Raw genomic sequence first — 24,792 nt, 5'->3', positions numbered from 1 at the left:
CATGCGTTGTTGAATCCATAGGTGCTGTCACACAGAATCTTAGCATGATTCAATCCCAAATAATGAAGTAAATGAACGAAGTTAAAGATGTTCACCTTTGATTACCCTAAAATATCTCCCACACTATTCTGACTTTAGTGCCTGAAAATAGGTCTTTTTTTTTTTTTTACTATAGTGTTTTTTCCCTTATTTTAATAATTTTTATTTTTCAATTATAGTTGACATTCGATATTATTTTATATTTGTTTCAAGTGTATAGCAGAGTGGTTAGACATGTACATAACTTACAAAGTGATCCTCCAATAAGTCTAGTAGCTACCTGGCACCATACAGAGTTATTATGCTTCTAATTATTTTTAAATCATAAAGTGGCAAATCTGTTTTACTAATAACTGTTATATATTACCACAGACCTTGAAATAAATTTAGCTTGTACAGTAGATTTACTACAATTCAGAGTCAAGAAATACATAAAATACATTTTCACTCAATACCATATTATTATATGGGCTGCTGACTTAAAAATGTGGTTTTTTGTTTGTTTCAAATAAGATTGTCCTTGTCAACTTCCTTGAATCGTGCCCAATTTATATTTCAAAAGTCAGAGAGGTTGGCAAAAGTAATTTCAAGAAAATGTATAATTTTAAAATTTGAAACTTTTTACAAATAAAATTAATATACTAAAATCAAATACATGATACATATAAAATAAGTGGACATTTTGATCTGCTATGTGTGTGTGTGTGTGTGTGTGTGTGTGCGCGCGCGTGTGGTGTTTAAGTTGTTTCAGATATATGTTGGCATTACTAGCAAAGAAATTAACTCCCTCATGCTCGACATGTGATTTCACCCTCTTCCTGTCTTAAGCATTACAAGAATGCAGGCCATGATCACACGTAGTCACCTGAGGCTAAAACAGCACTTTCCTCTTCTGTGGTTTTAGTCCAATGGGCACCCCAAGGAAACAAATGGTATCTACAGATGCTCTTTGCTACCTGCCCAAACATGTTTGTTATTAGCATTGGCCTGGCAGAGCCTGATGTGTGATCCCAACTAGAGGTGTGGGAACTGGGAACTAGTCATTTCACCTCTCTGTAAAAAGGAGTTGGACTAGACTATCTCTAACATCCCTTCTATTTCTCGAATTCTTGATTTAATGGTTCTGTCCCTTATCTATCCTGGTTTCTGGGGCATTACCAGTTTAAAGGGCCAGCTAAGACTCAAAGCAGATGCAGCCCGGCTCCTCCACGTTTGTCACAGTAACAATACTTTTGTCCCATCTTATTACACTGGATCAAGATAATGAGAAGTTATTTGTTTCTAATAAGAAAACCATAGCATCTAACACATTTTTCTAAAGACTAGGATATTCTAAAATGTTTACTGTATTTGTATATACCTGAATAAAACAAGTAATTTAAACAATGTTAATGTCCAAAACCACCACATCTGGAAAAGGCAGGAAATGTCAGAAAGTGTTCAAATTGCTCATAAATTGTATCCCAAAGCTAGAAATTTACTGGATGGGAAGGACCACAAATAGTAGCTTAGACAAGAAAGCCTTCTCTGAAGCTCTAAGACTGGGCTAGGCGCTCGACCTGAGCACTCTCAGAGCACCCTGTCCTTGCCCCTATTTGTCACACCCTTTGGTAGTCTCCCTGATTACCCACTACAAGTTCCTTGAGGGCAGGGATTGTGCTTGTCCGTTGCTGTCCCCCTAGTGCCTGACACATAAGAAGGACTCCATAAAAAATCGTTGAATAACCCAGTATCCTTACTTATTGAGGAGCAACAGAACCAGGCAAGAGTAGCACCACATGACAGAGCAATAAGAGGCACCGTTACTAAGAGCCTAGTGTTTGGTGGTTGCCAGGTGGACACAGGTTCTCATCAAAGTATGATTGATGAGATTCTCAGAAATTTCCATTCAATGTCCCTATAAATACGTCATACTATATCCATCTACTATGAGCAGCACCAAAGGATAACGTGACATTTTGATAGGACCATTGTGACTATTTATCCAACTCTTACACTTATCTCAGCAAAATTTGCAGTGTATAAATCACAAGCAGCTAAGCACAATGAACATTCTTCAAGAGAGGAAAAGTTAGCTGGTGTTGGCTATATTTTAATAGGAAATTCCTCTGGCTATATTTTATAGGAGCTAGGTAGAGAATCTATTATGCAATTGCTCAGCATGCTATTTGGTAAAGGATTAACAGAACCTTTCCCCTTCAGTGTGAGAATTTGACCTCTGGTTAACTTTCTAGCTCTGTTCCCCTGACAACCTACTAAAGAGTAATATGTCAACTATGTTGCTAGGCAACATAACATATGGCAGAAATGACCCCTAATTGGTAAAATGCACTAAGGCTGGGAGAACTATAAATACCTTATAGGAAGCCACAGCTCTGAGCTTCCCTAAGTACAATGACTCTTGGAATAGATATGTCTCCTGCAAGGGGAACCTTGGAAGCTATGTCTATGGAGTTTTTATGAGATACTCGCTCCTGTGGGACAAGAGGCTTTTAAACCAGGATAGCTCCCATACTTGCCTGATGTGGGTCCATCTCCTTGTCCAAAAATCAAATGAATATAAAAATTGCTCCCAAAACCACACTTGTCAATGAAGAATTGGAAGTAGTAAAATTATCTACCTGGAGGGTCAGATCAGATACTAAATGTCCTCCTTAAGTTATGAAGGTTCTATATCACCTAATCACAGTGGTGTGAGTTAGTGTCACCTTTTAAGACTAGGACATGTTAGATACCAACCAAACTATTCCTGCCAAACAAAAACTTTCCTTTTATATCTACAGAAGCATTATTTGAAGAAAAGGATTCAGATTTTCATCACTATGATGAAAGGTTTGAAGAACGTAATAATAATTAATGTTGTGGAAATACCGAACAAAAATCAATGAAAATGTTGCCCATCATAAGCAACTAAATAAAGTGCCCCCTTTTTTGGGGTAGAAGACAGTGTGACCACGTGAAAGCACAAGACAAGCTATAAGAGACCAATAACAACAGGAAGTATAGTGTACGCTCAAAACAGAGTGTAATAGGAATTTCTCGCCCACCCAACACTTTGTCCCTCCCTACCCCATTATACTAGACCTCACAGAGATAGTTCTATTGTCAATGCATAGGGACACACAAAAACCTAGAAGTCCAAATGAAACAGTCTGTATTCAGTTGACCAAAGGCCACTCCAGTCTTCCTTACTGCCCTCAGAATCTGTACAGGTAGCTCTACCTGTTGCCTTTCTCTCTGTGAGGTTTATCACATCAATTAAGAAAAACAACAATAACAAAAAACCATCACAGTATTCTGAACCACCAGAATATTCAATTCTACAACACTCTGTGACCACGAGGTCAGTCATTTTCTTAAGGAATATTCAAAGTCTAATGGCCACCAAAATATTTACATCTAAATGGTATCTTTCTGACAAATGACCAGAATTCACGATGTTCACTGTCATTTCTTCATATATTACAGTTACAGGCCTTATTTATATTCTTTCCCACCCTTGCTATGAAATCTTGTTCCCTTTCCCCAAGGGAAAAAACTTCCCAAGGATGCCATTTTAAAATTCCATCACACGTAAGAATCTTGTTCCAATTCATGCAATATATCTAATATGAAAGTATCCTTTTGTGAATTTGGACTGAATATGCCAGAAAGATGCCAGAATATAACCTAAATCACTAATGGTCTGTGTTGGACCCCACTGTGAATTTACATATTATAAAAATATCACCAACTCCACAAATTAAACCTCAAAGACACTGTGCAGATGATAAATACTGACCACCAAATGTGAACGTAAATTTAAAACAGGCAGTTTATGATCTGAGAGTCTAGACAATGGTCTCCTTTAAAAGTGATAGAATTCAGCAATCTGGTCATTACGAATGCCAACACACAAGCTCTGAACAGACAACCAGGAATGCAACAATTCAAGACATTATGGAAAAAAGAGAATCATTTAAATAGTAAGCTTTATGTTCCATTTTCCTGCCAATGATTCTGCTACTTTAAAATTTAATAAAATGATCACAACCTAGTAGTGGTTCTGGGGGTATTCCAACTCTGGTTGGAATTTCTACATTTCCACATTGCAAACCTAATCAGATCTCTGGCAAGTTATGAATAATTTGGCCTCCATTCTCCATTTTACTAATCTAGTATTTTCCAAAACTTGTGGGAGCACAAGGGCCTATTAAATATTTATAAGGTAAAAGGTATCCTAAAATATAACACAAAATTAAGTTCCTTCATTAAAAGTCAGCTTTAAGATCCTGCTCTTTAGCAGGGTTTTTCAACTTTTAACCCTTAACAGTATGGACTAGATAATTCTTTGTTTTAAGAGGCCGTCCTATGAACTGTAGGATGTTTAGCAGCATCCTTTGCCTTTACACAATGGACACTAGTGACACCCTGCCCCAAGCTGTAACAACTGAGAATGTCTCCAGACATTGCCAAACATGCCCCAGAGGGTAAAATCACCCCCAGTTGAAAAATCACTGTCTTAAAATGAAATCTCTAACGTAAAATTTTTACTTAGCACCCAGTGTTATGAATAGGTCATGGGGTCACTGAAGAGAGTCCTTGCTCTACCAGAGAAACAAGGCAAAGAAGTTAAATTGTGAGGTAGAAAAATCATATTAAAACATCAGAAATACTTTAAACAGAGAGAACAAAAATATCAAACATAACTCCTTACAAAATATATCTTCTACATATCCATTTAGGTTTCCCTTTTGCTAAGATAACACCTCTTTTAAAACAAAAGCTAATATTTTCATTTCAGGTTAAGAAAAGTGTTCTTGATCCTTGGTAATTTTTCAATTTGTAACTCTTGATCTATAAAAATAATTTTAAAACTATCTGTGGTAAAAGACCAGTTTTTAAAGTTCCAGTCCACTGTAGCCCGATACGTGGTCCTACTGTGTGGACGGGTATCAAACAATTCATAGACCAGCATCTGTCTGTAGGCCATGGGTCGAGTAGCACTAGCTAGAGTTTAACTTCTGTTGAGAAGTACGGTTTAAATACCTCTTGAACTCTTCAATGACTAACATTTACAAGCTAATTTATGATGTTTTTGATGATCTTTTTTGTTCAAGAGGTAAAAAAAGTGATTTGACTACCTTTTGAAACATAACTATAACTAAAATTAAAGGAAGAAAAAGGGATTTCTTTTAAAATTCATTTTGGATACCATAACAAGACAAAATTATGAAAGTGCCTTAAAAATTTCAATCCCTAACATTTCCTTCTCTGTTAGACCTTTAAAGAAGTACAGCCTTTTGTTAGAATAATTGCATGCCTGCAAAGTTGGTTAAAAGCAAATGGGTTTTAAAAACCTGTTCTTCTACTAACCTTCTCTTCCCTTCTAGTGGATCTTTTGAAAGGTAAACTATTTAGAAATATATTGTTTATATAGGCTTACACTTTTCCACCAATTAGAGTTCTATTCACAAGTAAAAGAATGTCAGCAGCAGCTACATTTCCAGGTTACACAGCAGTGGCCTCTGAAAATGGCTTGAAAAAGCATGGGAGCATTTTGTTTTGCCCAAATGACTTCTTTTATGATCACAAAACAGGCTGCATGTGTAGAATTGTCAAATACCAAACACAGCAGGGTAAACGCCCAGACCTGGGCTCATGGGCTTACTTCCCAGGGCTAACTTAGAATTTAATTCAACTGAGCAAGTCAGTCAGAATGCCATAAGGAGGATTTTAGCTCATTTCCATGCTTGTCTGCACATAAATACCCCCTTTTAAAATTAGTCTACAGCCATGCTACCCTGAATGTGCCCAAACTAGTCTGATCTCGGAAGCTAAGCAGGGTTGGGCCTGGTTAGTACTTGGATGGGCGACCACCTAGTAATACCTAGTAAATTTATTTAAAAATAATAAATAAAAAATAAAACTGCAGTCTTAGATTTAGAAAGTACCTTTTACAATCATAGCCAGACAGCCCTGTCTGCCTTATATCGATAAAGCTTTCCCTTAAATACTTCACCAGAAAATTGGAATATAGAATTCATCAGGAGAGGCTCGGCGGAGGTAAGATTGATTTCAAAACTTAATAAATTCTTGCCCACCTTTTCAGAGAAAAGAGGATGATAACAAAGGAATGCAGAAGATTGAGACAATACGAGAATAGGCATGGAGGTTTCCTTATTTTTCTCCTAACCCAAGTTTGGAGATCTGAGAGCCAGCCTTGATTCACTCAGAATTAAGGAATGGTCAGCAAAGCTCTCAGAAATCAAGGGTACCATGCTAAAAAGTCATAATCTTTTGAGTCACAAAAGCCAATCCCTACCATGTAGTCTAACAAAAATGCAAATAATATTAACAGTGAAAAAATGTTCCTCTCAGGGTTCCACAAAATTGGACAAAAGGTAGCTTTCGACAACAGATTGAGCAATAGCAAATTCTAAAGCCTCTTCCCCGCCAGTTTACTGCTTGCTACATGAGTGTCTCTCGATCTGTTAAGCTGGGCCGAATTTGTGGTCTGTCATCAGAATCATCTCCAGCAGGGTCGTTTTCCTCACCAGACTCCACATAGATTGGCCAGTCATTGTCTGTGTCACTCTTCTCTTGGCTTTCGGATGAAGCTTCCACCAGGCTAAGGTTGATGGGCATCAAATCGTCCTCATCATCATGTGTGTCTGTAACGCAGGTGCAGCTGTCACACAGCCCAAAGCGCCGCAGCCCCTGTGACAGGTGACTCGTGAAGGTTCTTCTGCAGCCTTTGCAGATGATTGGACGGTTGGATCTGTGGACCTGAAATCACAAGCAGCCACAGTAAATGTCACAGAAATGGGGTTGAGCCATGGCCTTCGAGGCCCCATGTGAAGTGACCCATGGCTGACCCTCCAACCTCATTTCTCACTGCTCTTCCTCTTGTTCCATCTGCGACAGTCTCAGCTTCACCAAGGTCCTTTCTACCCCAGGGCCATTGGACATGAGTGAAATGCACCCTCCTCCCCATTGCTAATTCCCCGCCCTTAATAATGTCTTTCAAGGAAGTATTCTCTGATGCTCCAGGCCAGGTCAGGCCCCCCAGCTATATAGTCTCACTTAAACTTCTTCATTATACAGTAGTACCCCTTATCCATGGGGAATATGTTCCAAGATCCCCAGTGGATGCCCGAAACCATAGAGAGTACCTATATATATATATACACTGTATTTTTTTCCTATACACATATATCTTTTTGCTTAAAAGAAGCACTTTACAGCTTCTCTTTGGCACATTCAAATTGTCAGCATGCTACTCTTGCATTCTGGGGCCATTAAGCAAAATAAGTGTTATGTCAACATAAGCATTGAGATGCCATAACAATTGATCTGATAACCAAGGCAGCTACTAAGTGACTAATAGGCCAGTGGTATATATAATGTGCACACACTGCACAAAGAGAGGATTCACATCCTGGGTGAGATGGAGCAAGACGGCATGTAATTTCATCACACTACTCAGAATAGCATGCAATTTAAAACTTACAAATTATTTATGGAATTTTCCATTTAATATTTTCTGGCCACAGTTTACTGCAGGTAATAGAAACCTCAAAAAGTAAAACTGCACAAAAGGGGAGACTACCGTATTTCTAACAAATTGTTGGTAAAATTCACTAAACTGTAAGTTCCAAGAGGGCAGGGACTATCCTCATTCATGTCCTCTGTCCTCTGTCACATTTATTACTATATCCCTGGTGCCGAGCATATAAAGGACACTCAGTGAACTGATTCGGATTTTACACATGACTTCTATATACTTTGGATTTTTTAGTTATTAGGCAGGCAGATTTGCTAGACTGTATTCCCAGAATATGCCAGCAGATGATTCACCCCTGACTTTTTCATTAATAAATGCATTCCTTCCTTAATGAGAAGAGCTTTGTATTCCAGAAAAGAAAACCTGATCTCCCACTCCATACAGTAACTCCTGAGGGCAGCAGCCCCAGGAGTCCCCTCTGTATAAGGAACTATCTTTAGATGTATGCATTCTACATAAATCCAGTCAAAGGGGGTTTGTGAACCAGAGCCTCTCTTTTAGAGAGCTCTGGATACAGGATATGCACTGGAGGCAGAGACAGAGAGAGGCTGATGCAGGAGAGGGGCCCTAATACCCAGGTTGCTGGAGCTGCCATTATATCCTCACCATGTCCTTGCTTCCCATGAGGTTTCCTGCACTTCCTACACTAACCTCTCAAGACTTGAGCCAACCTGAGTGTGTATATGACTCTCGCAACCTGATGGGGCCTCTGAATGTCACCTTTTTAGGATGCAGCATGCTGGACCTTGTATAATGTGGAAAAATAGAGGGAATGAGGACTCCAACCAATGAAACTAGAGACAAGCAAACAACAAAAACTTAAGGTCTTGGGATGGGGCCATTCTCAGACAAGTGTGCTGGGGCCAGTATTGAGAACAGAGGCAGTCAGTAACCTTGTACCTATCTTAAATCTGGATTCTATCACAATCACAATTCACATACCATAAAACTCACTCTTTTCAAGTGTACAATTCAGCAGCTTTTAGAACGTTCACGAGAACGCTATCATCTCATCCCCTAATATTTTCATCACCCTATAAAGAAACCCTGTGCCCATTAACAGTCATCCCTCTTCCATTCCCATGGCTCCCCAGCCTCTGGTAAACCCCAATCTACTCTCTATTCCATGAGTCTGCCCATTTAGTACATGGCATATAAATGGAATCATACGAATACGTGGTCCCTTGTGACCGGCTTCTTTCACTTCGCATAACCTTTTCCAGGATCATCCATGTTGTAATGTGTATCAGAACTTCATGTTATGTTATGGCTGACAACATTCCATTGTAAGGATACACCTTTTGTTTGTCTGTTCATCAGTTGATGGACATTAGGATTGTTTCCACTTTTTTACTATTTGAATAATGTTGCTATGAACATCTGTGTGCAAATTTTTTTTGTGAATGTGTGTTTTCAGTTCTCTTGGGTATATACCTAGAAGTAGAATTGTTGGGTCCTATAGTAACTTTATGCTTAACTTTTTGAGGAACTGCCAGACTGGTTTTCCATAGTGCTGCGCCATTTGACATTCCCACCAGCAATGTATGAAAGTTCCAATTTCTCCACATCCTTGTCAACACTTTGCTATTATCCGTTTTCTGATGATAGCCAATTTAGTAGGTGTTAAGTGGCATCTCATTATGGCTTTGATTTGCACTTTTATGACTAATGGTGTTGAGCAGCTTTTCATGTGCTTATTGGACATTATATCTTCTTTGGAGAAATGTCTATTTAAACCCACCGTTTGTCTTTTAATTGTTGACTTGTAAAAGTTGTTTATATATTCTGGATAGTATATCTTTATCAGATAAACAATTCACAAATATTTTCTCTCATTCTCTGGGTTGTCTGTTCACATTCTTGATAGTATCATTTGAAGTTCAAACCATTTTTATGTTGGATTTTCCAAGGACTGATTGACTTGTTTAAAGATTATCTTAAATGCAACACCTTTCTAAATGGCCTGAGCGCTTTTTACTGATGGAAATCATTCATTCACATGGGAGACAGAATCCTAGGGGACGGCCAGTGGGAAGAGAGGTTCCCTTGGTCTGTGGCCCTCTTTTGCTGCCCTATAAATAAATGGCAATAATATAGGCATACCTCGGAGATACTATGAGTTCAGTCACAGACCACTGCAATAAAGTGAATATTACAATAAAGTGAGTCACATAAATTTCCTGGTTTCTCAGTACATGTGAAAGTTGTTTACAATCTACTATAAAGTGTGTGATAGCATTATGTCTAAAAATATAATGTATAGTCTACGGCCATGCTACCCTGAACAAGCCCAATCCCATCTGATCTCGGAAGCTAAGCAAGGTCGGGCCTAGTTAGTACTTGGATGGGAGACCACCTAGGAAGACCAGGTGCTGTAGGTGTAAAAAATTAAAAAATAAGGGATTGTAAACTGACAAGGTCCTTGCAATCTGTGAGGTCAACCAAGGGTTGCCTTGCCTAAAAATAATTAAAAAATAAAAAATAATAAAAAATAAAAAACAATGTATATAACCTTAATTTAAAAATGTTATTGCTAACCATCATCTGATCAATGATCATTGATCACAGATCACCATAACAAATATAATAATGAAAAAGGGTGAAATATTGCAAGAATTACCAAAACATGACATGACACAAAGTGAGCAAATGCTGTTAGAAAAATGGCTCCAATAGACTCACTGGATGCGGCGTTGCCACAAACGTTCAATTTGTAAAAAAACCAAGGTATCTACAAAGAGCAATAAAGTGGAATGCAATAAAACGAGGTATGCCTATATTACCTTTCCCCGACACTGAGGCAATGGAATTGGGTACGAAACTGAGGATTCAGCTGACCTTTGGCATCACACTGGTGGAACACAAACCCCTACCCAAGCCCCAGAGTTCTCTGCCTTAGGATAACTATCCATGACCAGGATCTAAACTTTCTTCCCTAAGAAAACGAATCTATTACCACAAAAGTTTTAACTCTCTCCAAGTGCCACCAACCCAGCTTCAATTTAGTAGTAGAAATATATGTTCAAAATTTTCTGAAAATATCTCAGTACACAGAGAAGTGAAAGACAGGCTGGCTTTATCTTTATGTTAGATGAATGTCAGGAGCTGCTCCCCCCAACCCCACCTACCGTAAGAGAATTGCCAGGTCACTTACACTCAGGGCGTGGCTCCGCAGGTGCTCCTGTCGAGTGAACCTCTTGCCACAGGTCTCACAGGGGTAGGGTCGCTCACCTGTGTGTGAGCGGATGTGCCTCTTAAGGATGCCCTTCTGTTTGGCAGTGTAAGGGCAGAAAGGACACTTGTGGAGCTTGATGGGGACCACCAACACATCACCTGGGAGAAACGAATGAATTGATTTAACCGTACTATAACAAGTAGCAACAACATGGCCACATGCTGATGGATGGGATCCAGGGCTGGGGAATCCAACCAGCCCAGATGGTTGTGATGGATTAGACCTCTGGACCAGGATTCACGCTTTCTTTGACAGTCTCTCCTAGGAATAGTTTCCAGGCCTGTACAGAAGAGGTTTGCAGACTAAACTGTTTGGAATTCATATTAACTCTCTGTATCTGAAGTTGTCAAATATCCAGGAATTCGCTTAAATCTTTTTCCAACTCTGTTTACCTTGCTCATACAACCATAAAGCGACATGTTTAGCACCCACATGTACAGCAATTTCCTTTTGAGTTATCTGAGTTACCCTTATTATAGTACTCTGAGATTTGTTCCATATATCCATGCCCTTCAGGATTTTACAGACTTTGCTCATATCATATCATATATATCATATCATATATGAAGCCACTAGCACCTCAAGCTTTACCGGCACAGAAACCTGGGTTCAAGTTCTGGCTCCACCACTTACCTACCAGCTGTGTGCCCTTGAACATCTCACCTAACTTCTCTCCACCCTAATTTACTCACCTGTAAAATAGGTATGATAATAATTCCCACCTTATAGCATGTGGTAAGAATGAAATGAACTAATGCTGCAGGCAGAGCACCTGGCACATATTAAGCTCTCACAAATGTCAGCCATTATTGTCATCATCATCATTTCCTTATTATTCCTTGACTGACCGAGCAGGCCAGGCTCTTGTGGTCTCTCTCAACACTGGAGTAACCCCTTTTCTCCGGGACCTTCTCAAGACACCTAAGTGGCTTTTGTCTTTCCTGAGGTGCTGCCCAAAAAGTATGGTAAACTGAATTCCAAGTGAGAATCCAACATCATTCTATGAAGGGTGGAGATCATTCTCTTGATTTTCTAGTTCCCATCCTTATGTTGCCTAACATCTCGCATAATCTAGTGACTCCAAAACCTGTTTCCTAGAATTAAAGCGGCAGTTCACAGCTCATCACCACACACATATGTTGGATTTTTTTATTTTTCACTGATCACAGTGATACTGAGATGCTGGTTTCCTGCTCACTCCTCTGGCACTGTGGGGTCTTCCTGTCATTTCTCCCCATCGGCCTGTCAGCGTACAATACCTTTATTCCTAATTACTTACAAATCAATAAGTAAAATGGGTCCAGCATTAGACCTTGGAAAAAACAACTGTTAACTATTTCTATCCATCAGAAAAGTACGAATTATTGCAACACTTTCCTTCCTCTTTCATGATCTGATTCTCCCAATACAACAGCTCACTCAAATGCCGATTATGTACCAGGCACTGTGTCAAAGATCTGTCTTTACCAAGATACCGGTTTCCTCCCTCAAGAAGTTAAATCTATGTAAATTGGTGCAGCCACTATGGAAAACAGCATAAATATTCCTCAAAAAATTAAATATAGATCTACCAGACAACACAGCAATTCTACTCCTAGGTATTTGTCTGAAAAAAATGAAAACACTAATTTGAAAAGATATATGCACTCCTATGTTCACTGCAGTGGTATTTACAATAGCCAAGATATGGCATCAACATAAGTGTTCATCACTAGATGAATGGATAAAAAAAGATGTGGTATATATAAATATATACAATGGAATATTACTCAGAAATAAAAAAGAATGAAATCTTGCGATTTGCGACACCATGGATGGACCTAGAGGGTATTATGCTAAGTGAATAAGTCAAAGAAAGACAAATACTATATGATTTCACTTAAATGTGGAATCTATAAAAAAAAAAATGAAACAAATGAACAAACAAAACTGAAACAGATTCATAGAAACAAGGATCAAATTGATGGTTGCCAGAGGGGAGAGCGGTGAGTGGATGGATAAAAAAGGTAAAGGGGAATACAGTCAACAATACGTTTGCATGGTGACAGATAAATACTAGACTCAGTGTGGTGATCACACTGTAAGTTATATAAATGTCAAATCGCTATAGCATATACCTGAAACTAATATAATATTGTATACCAACTATATTTAAATTTTTGAAAAATTCATATAGCATGAAATGCCTAGAATAGTCAATCAAATTCATAGAGAAAGTACAACAGATACTGCCAAGGGCTGGGGGGATGCGAAAGGAGCAGGAATTAGTATTTAATGGGTACAGAGTTTGTGTTGGAGGTGATGAAAAAGTTTTGGGTATAGATAATTATAGTTGCACAACAACATGAATGCATTTAATGCCACTATAGTTCACACTGATGAATGGTTAAAATAAAAAACTTTATGCTATGCTATGATATTTTACCACATTAAAAATAATAAAAGTTTAAAAGAAAAATGTTAACTCTAGCAGGAGAGAAAGACATGTAAACAAATTCATACAACATAATGTAACACATGCAAAGTTCGAAGTGATGAAGAAATATAGACAAGAAAGTAATAAAATCTCTCTAGAAGTTCACAGAAGATTTCACAGGAGAAGTGATCTTTAGGCAAGGTTTTAAATGATGACTAGGAGTTCACCAGAAGTTCAAGAAAGCTTAAGGTATCTCACACAGAGGAATAACGTTTGCTGAGGCACAGAGTTAAAGAGAATATAGACCATAAAGTGGGGTGTGGGGGAATGAGGCTAAGAAAGGGGCAAGAACCAGGCTGTGAAGGTCACATTCATTCATTTATTCAACAAATTTATACTGGGTACCTACTATGTGTCAGGCTGTGTCCTAGGCCCCTGAGATACAGCAGTGAGCAGAAAAGATAAAATTCGCTGCTCCTGTGACACTGACATTTAAGGAACTAGACTTTATTCTGTGAGCAGCCAGGAATTTAAGCAGAGTGGTACATGGTCAGATTTAACTTTTAAAAGATTCCTCTGGGGACAGTGCAAGGGAAGGATTTACAAGAGGCAAGATTAAAGGCAGGAAGGAAGTCCAGGTAGGAGGGGATGAGAGATGACGTGAACAAAAGAAGTCCAGGTAGAGAGGAGATACATTTGAGGAGAAATAAAATTAACAGTACTCAACCACATGGGGGAGGGGAGGGAAAGCAGAAGATCCTAAATGACACAGATTCTGGGTTGGCTGACTTGGTAGATGATGGTGAACAAACTGAGGCAGGGAACACAGGAAGAAAAGCAGGTACAGGAGGAATGAGAAGTTCAATTTGAACTTCATTGTTTGAGGCAGGCTCAGAGCATCCTAGGGGAATATCTGGGCAAGACAGATAAATCTGGAGCTTAGAGAAAGAAAGGGGAAATATAGTTTGAGAGTCCTCAGATTGCACTGGTTGCTTTAACTGAGCCCTGCCTCTCCTGTGAGCACCCTATTTCCCTTATCCCACAGCTCTGACACCCCCAAGTTGGAGGTGGATAGGGTCTCTCTTGTGCTTCACTGTAATCTTCAGATCACTCTCCCCCACTCCATCCTCAAAAACCCTAAGATCTTTTGTAGCTCATACCATCAAATGATACCACTGTTACCTCTCCTTGTTACAGCCATGCAGGAGCCCCCAGGTCATCCTCTCATTCCTTGGCGATTTGATCACATTGCCTTCAAACACAACATAATTTGTGTGAATACCAAAAATGACCTTCCGACACCCAGACCTCTCTGTTCTTTGACCTCCTTTGCTCAGAAGTCCTTGTCCTCTACCCAACCTCAGCCACCCAATCCTAGACCAAGAGCTCTCAACTCTGCAGGGCTCAGTTAAAGCAACCACTACATTCTGAGGACTCTCAAAACTCTGCCTACATATTACAATCACCTGGGAAACTTAAAAGAAAATTGATGTCCAATCCCCAATGCAAGCATATTTTAAAGCACACTTCCCATTCTAATGTACAGTCAGGGATGAGAATCATGGTCCCATACCTAAATATTACTACTAACTGTATTTGCTCCATAACCTGCATTTCAAATACCTCACTTCCCAATCACTATAGCATATCCTCTAGCTCACAAACTGGGTATCTTTTCTCTGCTGGGACTCCAAGCCATGGGCTCTACCACCATCTTACTGTCCATGTCAAGTCCTCATGCCTCTCTTTCCTCACTTTAGTGCCTACAGTCCATCAATGAACTCACTCTGTCACGTACATCTTCAACTGCCTTGTTCCTCTCTCTCCCTCTCTCTGTATTCACCTGGCTAAACCTAGACTCTGGTTAAACACACCTCTCTGCCTACTCCAGACCTAAAACAAGGTAAGTTAACATGACAGGAGAAAAATACACAACTATATGTCCTGGTCTCACTTTAAATCTACCTAATCATCACCATCTTACCACTGAAGTCAAAAGAGCTCTTGGTCATGCTCAGGCATCCTAAATATTTCTGTGGTTCACTCACTCTCCCACTCTTCTCAATGACTATTTTATACCGTCTCTCTGCTTAAATATTCACTCCCCTTTGGCCCCTCCTCATTTTCAGCTTCTGTTCATACTTTTTATTTAAATGAGGAGCGAACAGAAGAGAACCTCTGTGTGCTCCCAGCCACCCCCTATCTTCCACATGAACGCATATGATCATCCTTCCTCCCATCTAAAGACAGAACATTCCCTCCATTTGTACACAGGATCCCATTTCCTCTTGCTCTATCAATTTGCCCTCCTTCTTCCATCGTCAGTTATCTTCCTCTCTCTTGCATCACTCCCATCAGCAAATAACCATGCTTTTAGATCCTCCACCTTAATAAAAACCTTGACCTCATATCCTCCCTTCAGCTACCAATGCATTTCTTTGTTCCCTTCATAATAAAACTCCTTGAAAGAAGCATCTGAACTCACTACCTTCACATCTATTTCTGCACTTCTCTTTTAATCCTACTCCATGCGGTCTTTCGTGCCACAACTTCACTGATAATGCTCTTGTCAAGCTCACCAGTGATCTGCCCATTGCTAAACCCAACGATTCAGTTCTCAATCGCCTATACTGCGTATAGGACATAGCTGATTTTTTCTTTTTTCTTGGAATACTTTCTCTTCTTGGCATCCGTCACTCTTTCTTGATTCTCCTACCTCACTGCCTGCCCCTTTTCAGTCTCCTTTACTGGTTTCTCCCTATTTTGCCTGACCTCTAAGTACTGGAGTTCCCCTGGACTCAGTCTTTAGATCTCTTACCTTCTCCTTCTAGATCTATAAATTCATGGGACAGATAGGTTTTAAATGCCATGGACTCATTAATGACTCCCAAATTTCTATCTTAGTACTGACTTCTCCCCTGAACACCAAACTTATGGATGCAATTGCTTACCGAACATCTCCACTGATTCAATAGGAGCACAAACATAACAGATTAAATCAACTGCTCAAGCTAAAAACCTCAGGGTCACCCTTAACTCCTCTTATTCTCATACCACTCCTACAAGCCATTAGCAAATCTGGTTGGCTCTCCCTTTGAGAGACAGTGTAGTCCTAATCCAACCATATCTTACCTCTCTATTGCTGCCATGCTGATTCAGGGAGCATATCTCTCATCTGGGTTATTGCAGTAACCTCCTAAGTGATCTTCCCGTTTCTGCCCTTACTCCCCTAGAGTCTATGCTCCCCTGCAGTCTATAGGAAGAGAGCAAGGATAGAAGCAAGAGGACTACTTAGGGGGCAACTGCACACAGTACTCAAAGGGGTCCTTTTTAATATATGGTATTTCAAGTCACTCTCGGCTGAGATCCTCTAGTGGTTTCCCTTCTCAGAGTAATATCCAAAAGCATTCTCATGACCTTCAAGGCCCTACCTGGTCTACCCTTCACCCCAACTCCTGACCTCATCCCTCAACACTCTCGACCTTGCTCACTCTACTCCAACCACACCAGCATCGGTTCACTCACCAGATGTGATCCTGCACCTGGGCCTCTGTGCCTTGCTCTTCTCTATGCCTGGAACATTCTCTCTGATATCTGGACAGTTTGCTCTCTCACAGCCTCAAGGTTTCTGCTCAAAGGCAGCCTGTTATAAAGGGCTTCCTTGTCGACACTAAATAAAATAGCATGCCCCTCCCTTTCTATCAACCTTTCCCCTGCTTTAGTTCTTATTATATATTTAGTTCCTTGTTTATTGTCTGTCTTCCTACACTAGAATGTCAGCTCCATGAGGACAAGGACTGTCTTTTGTTCACTGTGATTAACAGTACCTGGCATGTAGTAAGTGCTAAATAAATGTCTGTTGAATGAATGAATGAATGAATGAACGAATGGGAATGATAAACTGGAAAACAGCAGACACGGCCAGGGGAGAGGGTGGCTGCCTTGCTATAGCACTCTGTAGTTGGAAACCTGACTTTACAGACGGATAGACTGGACTTGAATGAAGATGGCATAGAGCTGAATTGCTGTTTTTTGAGACTTGTGCCTACAGGCAGGAGGGTTGAAAGATAAACTCATTGCACTGAAATCTATCCACTTGTGCTGCCTTCAATTTGTTTAATGAGTGACATGAAGCCAGCCCAGGTTTCTAGTTTTAGCCCTGGCACTTATAGCTCTGTATTCTAAGGAAATTTACTAAACACTTTTGGGTCTCAGTTTCTCTACACTTCCTCTGTCAAATTCATGGGGCATGATGAAGGTTTACTGAATGTGAAAGGGTGATTACAGGCTGCGAAGTGTTAATATGTACACAGGAATGAACTTTCAACAAGTTCCCGTAGTGTGTTCACTGAAAACTGCCGCTACCCTCTCAACGTTGGTTAGGTCAGTGTCTCTGAGGACCAGAAACAGCATAATCAAGTTTTTCAAGTCTAATTTTAATCAGACATACACAGCATTCTTGCTTTAAAAAATGAAATTAAAAAATCTAAATATGACTATTTAGTAACAATTAAAAGCAGCTGGTCTTCCTTATTTAAAATACTTTCACTCTTCAATATTGAAGGGTATATAAAGATTTTTGATTAATTAATTTCTTGGCTTGAGGTTCTAGAATCTATTGGGTACTTTCATCAGGAAGGTGGCAGCCAAGTCTATTTCAATCTCCTTTACAACACAATTAGCTCATTTATTAGGAAAAGTTAACTTATCTCTCAGAATTGTTCAGGGACACAACCAAGTTCTCTTAAAATACAAAAACCTACCAAAGGATATAGGAAATTTACTCACATGAAGCCGAATGCCAGCTCTAAAATATTCTCAAGTAGACTGCACCATCGACCATGACAGGTTAACTGAGTATCTATTATGTGCCAGGCACCATGGTTGACACAAAGAAGAATAAATTTCCTACCTGTCTAGAACATGTTCTCGTACATGAGAAAAAAATCTGAAAACCTTGTAATTTGGTCCTCCACCCTGTGAGAAAGGCAAGGCAGAGATGATTATCTCCTCAATAAAACAGATTCAAAGAGATTTAATAATTTAACCAAAGCCCCACTGTGAGTTAGCGGAAGACAGTAGGTTCTTTCCGTGTTTTCAAATTGCCCTCAACACCTCTAGTTGTAGAGGTAAAATACTAACACACACTAAGAGACAATGTCCTACTCGATTACTCCTATTGGTTGTGCTGGTGGCGGTGACAATGTGGCAATAGTGATGGTGGTAATGATGATGGTGGGAGGCTATAAGGCACAGACGTGGCTAAATGACGAGCAGTGACGATGGATGCTAATGGAGCTCACCTGAGTCCTCTCCATACCAGTCAGTCTGGATATCCATCATGGAATTCATGGCTCCTCCTGCATCTGGTCTTCCCTCCAAACTCCGAGAAAAGTGATGGTCCACATCGTCTTTGCTCTGGGCAGCACTGTTGCGCAGGAGGGACTCCAGGAATTGCTTCATGTGGTAATTACTGTAAGCCAAGTCAATGGCCTGGCCACTGGGCAAACCCTCCTCCGTGTGGGCCAGGCTCAGTGGGGCAGCATACTGCTGCAGCTGCTCACCGACCTCTACCTCTACTTCATCGGCATCATACTCCACCTTGGGCTCTATCTGTTTGGGCAGAGTGGAGAGGTCACTGTCAGCTGAGCCACTGCCCTGGCTATCTTTCACCACCAGTTCCAGGGGGTGGCAGCCTCTGCAGTCACCGCAAGGGGACTCTCTTGGACAGTCCACACTCTCTTCTCCCTTGACTGGAGAGGAGACCATGCTCTTGGTATCACAGGAAGTCCCTTCCCTGCCTGAACTGGGGCTTCCACTGTCAACCTGATGAGCCGCTGCAGCAGCTGCAGCTGCCGCCGCCGCTGCCGCCGCCGCTGCCACTGCTGCGGCCACAGCGGCCTCTTTCTCCATCTTTCGGCAGATATCAAGGGATGACCTGATGTATGTCTTACAGAAGTTCACCACGTCGTTCATCTGCAGGTAGCTGGCGGCCGACATGACTTCGATCACGTTCTCCCCACACAAATCCAACTTCCCAGAATAGAGGAAATCTAAAATGGTGGAGAAGGCATCAGGAGTGACAATGTCCAGGGAGGCAGTGCTGTGCCGCCCGCTGTCCTGAATATAATGAATGAGCAACGCTCGGAAGTAGCCGCTGTTGGCAAACAAAATATTCCTGTGGGCCTTGAAGATCCGCCCTTCCACAATGATGCTGCAGTCACAGAAAAAGTCCCTCTTTCGCTGTTCATTCAACTCCCCCAAGAGCTTGGCATAATAGGATTGCACCTCCATTTCTCCACCAGCTGCTGCTGCTGCTCTGGAGTAGCCTGTATCTCTGCCAAGATTTTTTTTTTGTTTAAGTTAATTCACAAATCCCAACCTTACAAATAAGATGTTCGTTTTAAATATTTTAATTCTTCCAAAAACACTGGTTCAATTGTGTCTCTAGGATATGGGCTGTTTTGGATCTAACAAAAATCAAAGGTTGTCCAAGTGGGTTCATTTATGAAGACAACAAAAATAACAACCTAACTGTACGTGGGCACAATGTATAGTGTTTTAAATGGAGTCTTTCAGTGACTTTTTATAAAAACCTTATGATAAAATACCAGTATTGTCCCCATTTTTCTGATAAGGAAATTGAGACTCAGAGAGGATAGGAGATGACTGAGCTATAACAAAACCAGGACTCAAAACCATGCCTGTTAACCACCCTTCCAGAGTTCATGCTCTTATAAACTACATTCTATTTTCTTCAAGGCTCAAAATATAGATAATACCCAAATCCAAGAATTACAGTTCAGTCTACAGTGTCCTGATACAGAGCTTAGAAACTGGCATGGACAGTCTCAGCTCACACCTATTATCACCACTTTGTGGAAACTGGTGGATTCCTGGGTTAGCCAGCAGGCAGTCACCATTCTTATTACGTTAGTACCCTTTTGGCTTTGGTAGAAACACCCTTCCCTCATTCTTGGCCAATGTGCTTTGCATCTAGCTGGTGCCATCCCAAGCTCCACTTTCCGACCACAGTGACTGGCTCAGAAATGGCCATGTGGCTTGGTCAGAGCCAATGAAAAGCAATAAAATGTTTATTGGGGATTCCAAAAAAGAGGACTCTCTGCTCCGTGGGCAGGTGGTATGTGAGGGATGCTGATGCCGCACCACCAGGAGAACCAGCCTAACAAATACAACAGCCCAGCTCAGGCAAGAACAACAGATGGAACCCGGGGATACTTTGTGAGCCCCAAATCCTGCTAGGCCAGAGCCAATTAAGTCCCTTTTTATGTTAACTGGTCTGAGTTGGGTTTTCTATCTCTTGTAACTGAGAGACTCCTAAATGACTGATTCTACTACCCTTGGTTCACGCCTCTGTATTTCCATGTCCTGGCCTTTGTCTGTCTGTGGACTACAACCCCTTTGAAGGCATGAGCAATGTTTTATTTGACATCCCCGACAGCACCTGGCAGAGTGCTGAGGAGAAGGTAGGTTTGCTAAATATGAAGGAATACTCTTTTTTCAACTGCTAAGTAGAACAAATATAAATCAAGTTCGAAGTCCTTCTGCTAAAATCTCATCTAAGTATATGATTTTGCTGGTATACACAAGATTTTTCTTCTGGAAGTTTATGTAAGTAAGAGTTACCTTCTTCCCTGAGCTCTATTCTCCGTCTTTTCCATCACACAAACCACATGGCCATCCATCAACATCCCTTTTACTTATTGACCCATTGAGCTCAGAGAAGTTCCTACAACTAAGTGCATCAACTCCTCTATTGAAATCACGAAAAGCATAGTTAGAGAGGCCAACTAGGGCTAACAACTCTTTAGCACTCTTCCTTTCTACAAATGAAGCACAAAAACACCTCACCCAACCAGAAATCAGGTACCCTCTCCCTCAAAAAAGGGTCCTTACACTGGCAAATAGATTCCCCAAGGTCTACACACTAACTGCGCAGACTTTCTCATAAAAGACACACAACAACCTTATTAAATGGCAATTTACACCTTCTGTATACAGGTTATAACAAGTGATGCATTAAGTTTGGAAACTAGAGAACCACTTAGAGAGAGAAATATAGAGGAGCCTCTATAAGCAAGTAAACTGACAAATGTAAAAGTGAGAACTGACAGCTAGGAAAAGGTAAAAGTTACAAAAAAATAGACGTAGGAATTTTTTCAAAATATCAGCCGGAGGTATTAAACGCTCCTACATATTCAAAATGGCCTAAGGACATCTCTAAATTGTAGCCCAGGGCTATAACTGATGAGTTGAAGTCATCAAGATTCTTATCTTTTTATATTATTTTAAACTCAAGGAAGTTACATCATAATTTCAAAAATTTGTCATCCAAAGTAGTTAAAATTAACATTTTGGTTTCAGAAAGGAAGATAACTCTCGGATATCTGAAAAATTCTATTACCAAATAAATCAACCCTGAAAGTTTTCACAAGACTAAGGTTTCACTGTCGTTCTCACCTCTTCCAACTGCTCCAACTAAGCCTTCCAAGCAGTTCCTGCTACTGCCTTTGGCAATCAAAATATTAAGGGAAAAACAAGATATAAGAAAATCCTACATTTAAATACTACATTCTAGCCTTCCTCAGACCTGAAAGAAAACCTATCGGACAGGTAAAAATAACATTTTTTTAAATATGATTATATCCATTGTTCCTGAGAATATCATTTTAGAGGGGTATTTGGCAATATTTATCAAAACTCAAAATCTACACATCTTTTGCCCCCAAAATTTCATAGCTAAAAATTTACCCTTTCAGATGTATTCTCAAAAATACATCGAATTATAAGTTCAGACATGTCCACTGCACCAGGTTTTTTGTACTAATGCAAAAATATAAACAATCTAAATGTCCATCAATAAGGAGCAAGTTAAATCAATAAAGTGTAATTACATAGTGGACTACTAGGCAACCATGTTTTTAATGAGCTAGAGTTGTATATTTATATGAAAAAGCCACTAAGATATAGTAAGAGAAAAAGGCAAGATGCAAAACAAAATGTATAGTATGATCTCATCTGTGTTGCTGGTATATGCATGAATTTTTTTTCTGGAACATTATAACAACAGATAACCTTGAGGAGAGAGACTAGAGGTAAGAGGTGTGTGGAGGGACCTTCACTTTTCCTTTTAAACCTCCTGTACTGTTAGTTTGTTCCACTATGTGCCCGTATTGCTTTTATTTTTCTCTTTTAACAAAGGAAAAGAAGGAGGAGAGGCAAAGGGGTAAATAGTTGGCAAACCAGGTGGATAAATACCAATGAAGGCACAATACTTCTTAACTTGTAGAATGTTCTTATCTACAGGGTATCCCTGCAGGACACTTCCATTTTCTCACTGGAAGATGCTCCTTTCCAGCAATAGTACTTAAAACCCATCTCCTTTGGCTTCCTCTCTGCAAATATTCTAGGGTCTATTAGGTCATGCGAATACTCCATGACTTTGCGAAACTCTATCCACATTTTTTCAAACCTTCTGATGTAGGGAAGAGGCATGAGAACTAATCATTAAACCAGGCTGTATTCAGAGCCTGCAGTGTGCTGCCAGAACAAAGCAAGACTCCTGCTAGCTTTGCTAACAAACCATTTACCCATACCATAACAGGAAAGCAGAGTCTTTAAGTCTTCCTTACACAAATAAACCCAACCGTTTATTCCCTAAGGCCAAACCATGGGAAACCTATAGAACAAAGGCTGAGATTACTAGTATGCCTTTCACCCTGCACACCTATTCCATCAAAGGTAAACAAGTAAACAAAGTCTTTAAACTGTAATTCATAGAAACTAAGAATGAAATATAAACTGAATTCCTCAAACACTGTCTGTCCCTCTCATTCTGTCTTTGAGAGGAGACCATTATCTATGGTGTGTTATTCCTTCTCAAATAAACTTTCCTTTTGTCTCTAACTCTGGCATGCACTTGAATTATTTCCTGTGCACAGACAAGAACCCTCATTCCCTCTCTTAGTGCAGGATTTGAGTCCCCACTGGGTGGGTGGGGGGGATTTGTCCCCCCACCCACCCCACCCCGTTCCTGCATCTCTTCCCTCAAACCTGCATTTGGCATATTATGTGAAAATATTTATTCATATTAATCTCGCTTGCCTTTGGTGCTCTGCATCCCTGGGACATTTGTCCCAGAAAAGAAGCTCTTAGGGTATACCGCTCTCAAAAATGCGATTACCCACACTCTAGCAGAAATTTAAAAAATGAACCTAGCATTTTATATTGCTGTCATCCAGGAGAGGGCAAATGCCAACACGACCAACTGCAATAAACTCCCACGTTCCCCTGAGGGAATCCTACCTAGCCAGATCACAGGATTGTCTTCATTCAAGCACCAAAATCAGCCTTGAATTTCACCCACTGACTCTTACAAGACTCTTCCAGGTTCACTGACCTGACAATAATGAAAACCTGCTCATCAATTGTTAGCATTTACACGAAGCACTGTACGAAGTACTTTACAAAAATTAATTTTAACCTCACTATAACCCATTGCAATAGATACAATCATTACATCCTCTTTTTCAGAGGAGGCAATTTAGATTCAAATTTACAGGTAACACTCCTAAGCTCGGATTGAACTAAGATCGGTTTGATTTCACAGTTGACATCCTTAACCACTATGCCCACCCGACTCCCCAAACCTCTAGGACACAGTGAGAAGGGTTGGGAAAGTCACTCTTTTCCCCAGCGCACAGAGTGTAAGGGAACGACACGAAGAAGTTTCCATTTCCACAGAAAGAATTTCAGTGTCACTGCACCTTTGGTTCACCTGCTAAAACCGCTCGCCAAAACAAGGACTCCTCCCCCGTCTGGGGCCGGATGACCGACCCAGGTACTGGACTCACTCTTGGGGCCCCGAGGGTGGGCAACCAAGGCCTTTTCCCTCCCTGGCCTCCACGGACAAAGTGATCATTGCTGCGGCGGGCCATCCCTGGCACCATAGGAATCAGCCAGCCCACGCCTCGACCACCGGGTGAACCATGCAGGGTGACAGCCCACTGCCAGGTAAGTGGGGGCATCTGCTGCCGCAGCGCCCCTCCCTACGCTGGAGGAGAGGTTGAAGGTTGGTCATCTAGCGCAGGTTCGCTCCGCGGGGGTTCCCGGGAGTTGCCAGGGCCGGGAAGTCCGAAGGAGGCCGACCCAGAGGGGATTTCCCAACCCGCTGGACCCCCGCCCGGGTTGACCTCCCGGGGTGCCCAGAATTCTGCCCATGCCAATGAAAGTGGCAGCGTGAACACGCTCCTTGGCTCTCACCTTCCAGTGGGTTCCAGCCGCGCGGCCGCCGAGCTACGTTCACCGACACGCCCCCCTTTCATTCACCTGTCGCCCACTCCGGTGAGAGGCGGGGCAGCTGACCAATCATGGGTGCGCCTGGGCTCACGAAGGCGGGCCCTTCTGCCGGACGGTTAGTCAATGGCGCCCGCGCCCCCCTCTGGAGGATGCGCTCTGAAGGCTCCAGTGCTCTGGGGTGATGGGAGTTGTGGTCTCAGCGCTCGTTTTTCGATCAAAGATATAGTGGACAAAACT

The 24,792-nt window shown here is 41.0% G+C and overlaps 1 protein-coding gene and 1 pseudogene across 2 annotated transcripts; one reads left to right on the top strand and one right to left on the bottom strand.

The window, feature by feature from the left end:
* Positions 1 to 261: 261 nt before the first annotated feature.
* Positions 262 to 24,551, bottom strand: ZBTB8B (zinc finger and BTB domain containing 8B). 2 transcript variants are annotated; one of them, XM_016150466.2, is made up of 4 exons: positions 24,520 to 24,551; positions 18,540 to 19,573; positions 10,740 to 10,918; positions 262 to 6,807 (listed from the first exon to the last, which is right to left on the bottom strand). In XM_016150466.2, exons 2-4 carry the CDS (start codon positions 19,528 to 19,530, stop codon positions 6,490 to 6,492), a joined length of 1,488 nt encoding a protein of 495 aa, XP_016005952.2. In that variant the 5' UTR covers positions 19,531 to 19,573; positions 24,520 to 24,551; the 3' UTR covers positions 262 to 6,489. The 2 variants fall into 2 exon arrangements, with proteins under 2 accessions (XP_016005952.2, XP_016005953.2); XM_016150467.2 differs by lacking the exon at positions 24,520 to 24,551 and adding an exon at positions 23,563 to 23,578.
* On the top strand, positions 9,848 to 9,966 carry LOC118606071 (annotated as a pseudogene).
* Positions 24,552 to 24,792: the final 241 nt, after the last annotated feature.

This window comes from Rousettus aegyptiacus, unplaced genomic scaffold, assembly GCF_014176215.1.
Source record: "Rousettus aegyptiacus isolate mRouAeg1 unplaced genomic scaffold, mRouAeg1.p scaffold_m13_p_1, whole genome shotgun sequence".
NCBI classification, from domain to species: Eukaryota; Metazoa; Chordata; class Mammalia; order Chiroptera; family Pteropodidae; genus Rousettus; species Rousettus aegyptiacus.
This window is presented reverse-complemented; position numbering and strand designations above follow the sequence as displayed.

Excerpts from the sequence above, each read along its gene's own strand:
- ZBTB8B (XM_016150466.2), bottom strand. The coding sequence starts at position 19,530 with ATGGAGGTGCAATCCTATTATGCCAAGCTCTTGGGGGAGTTGAATGAA. Across the intron at positions 10,919-18,539 it reads CTGGTATGGAGAGGACTCAG|GTGATGTGTTGGTGGTCCCC; the intron begins GTGAGCTCCATT and ends CGTTTCTCCCAG. Across the intron at positions 6,808-10,739 it reads TGCGGAGCCACGCCCTGAGT|GTCCACAGATCCAACCGTCC; the intron begins GTAAGTGACCTG and ends TTGTGATTTCAG.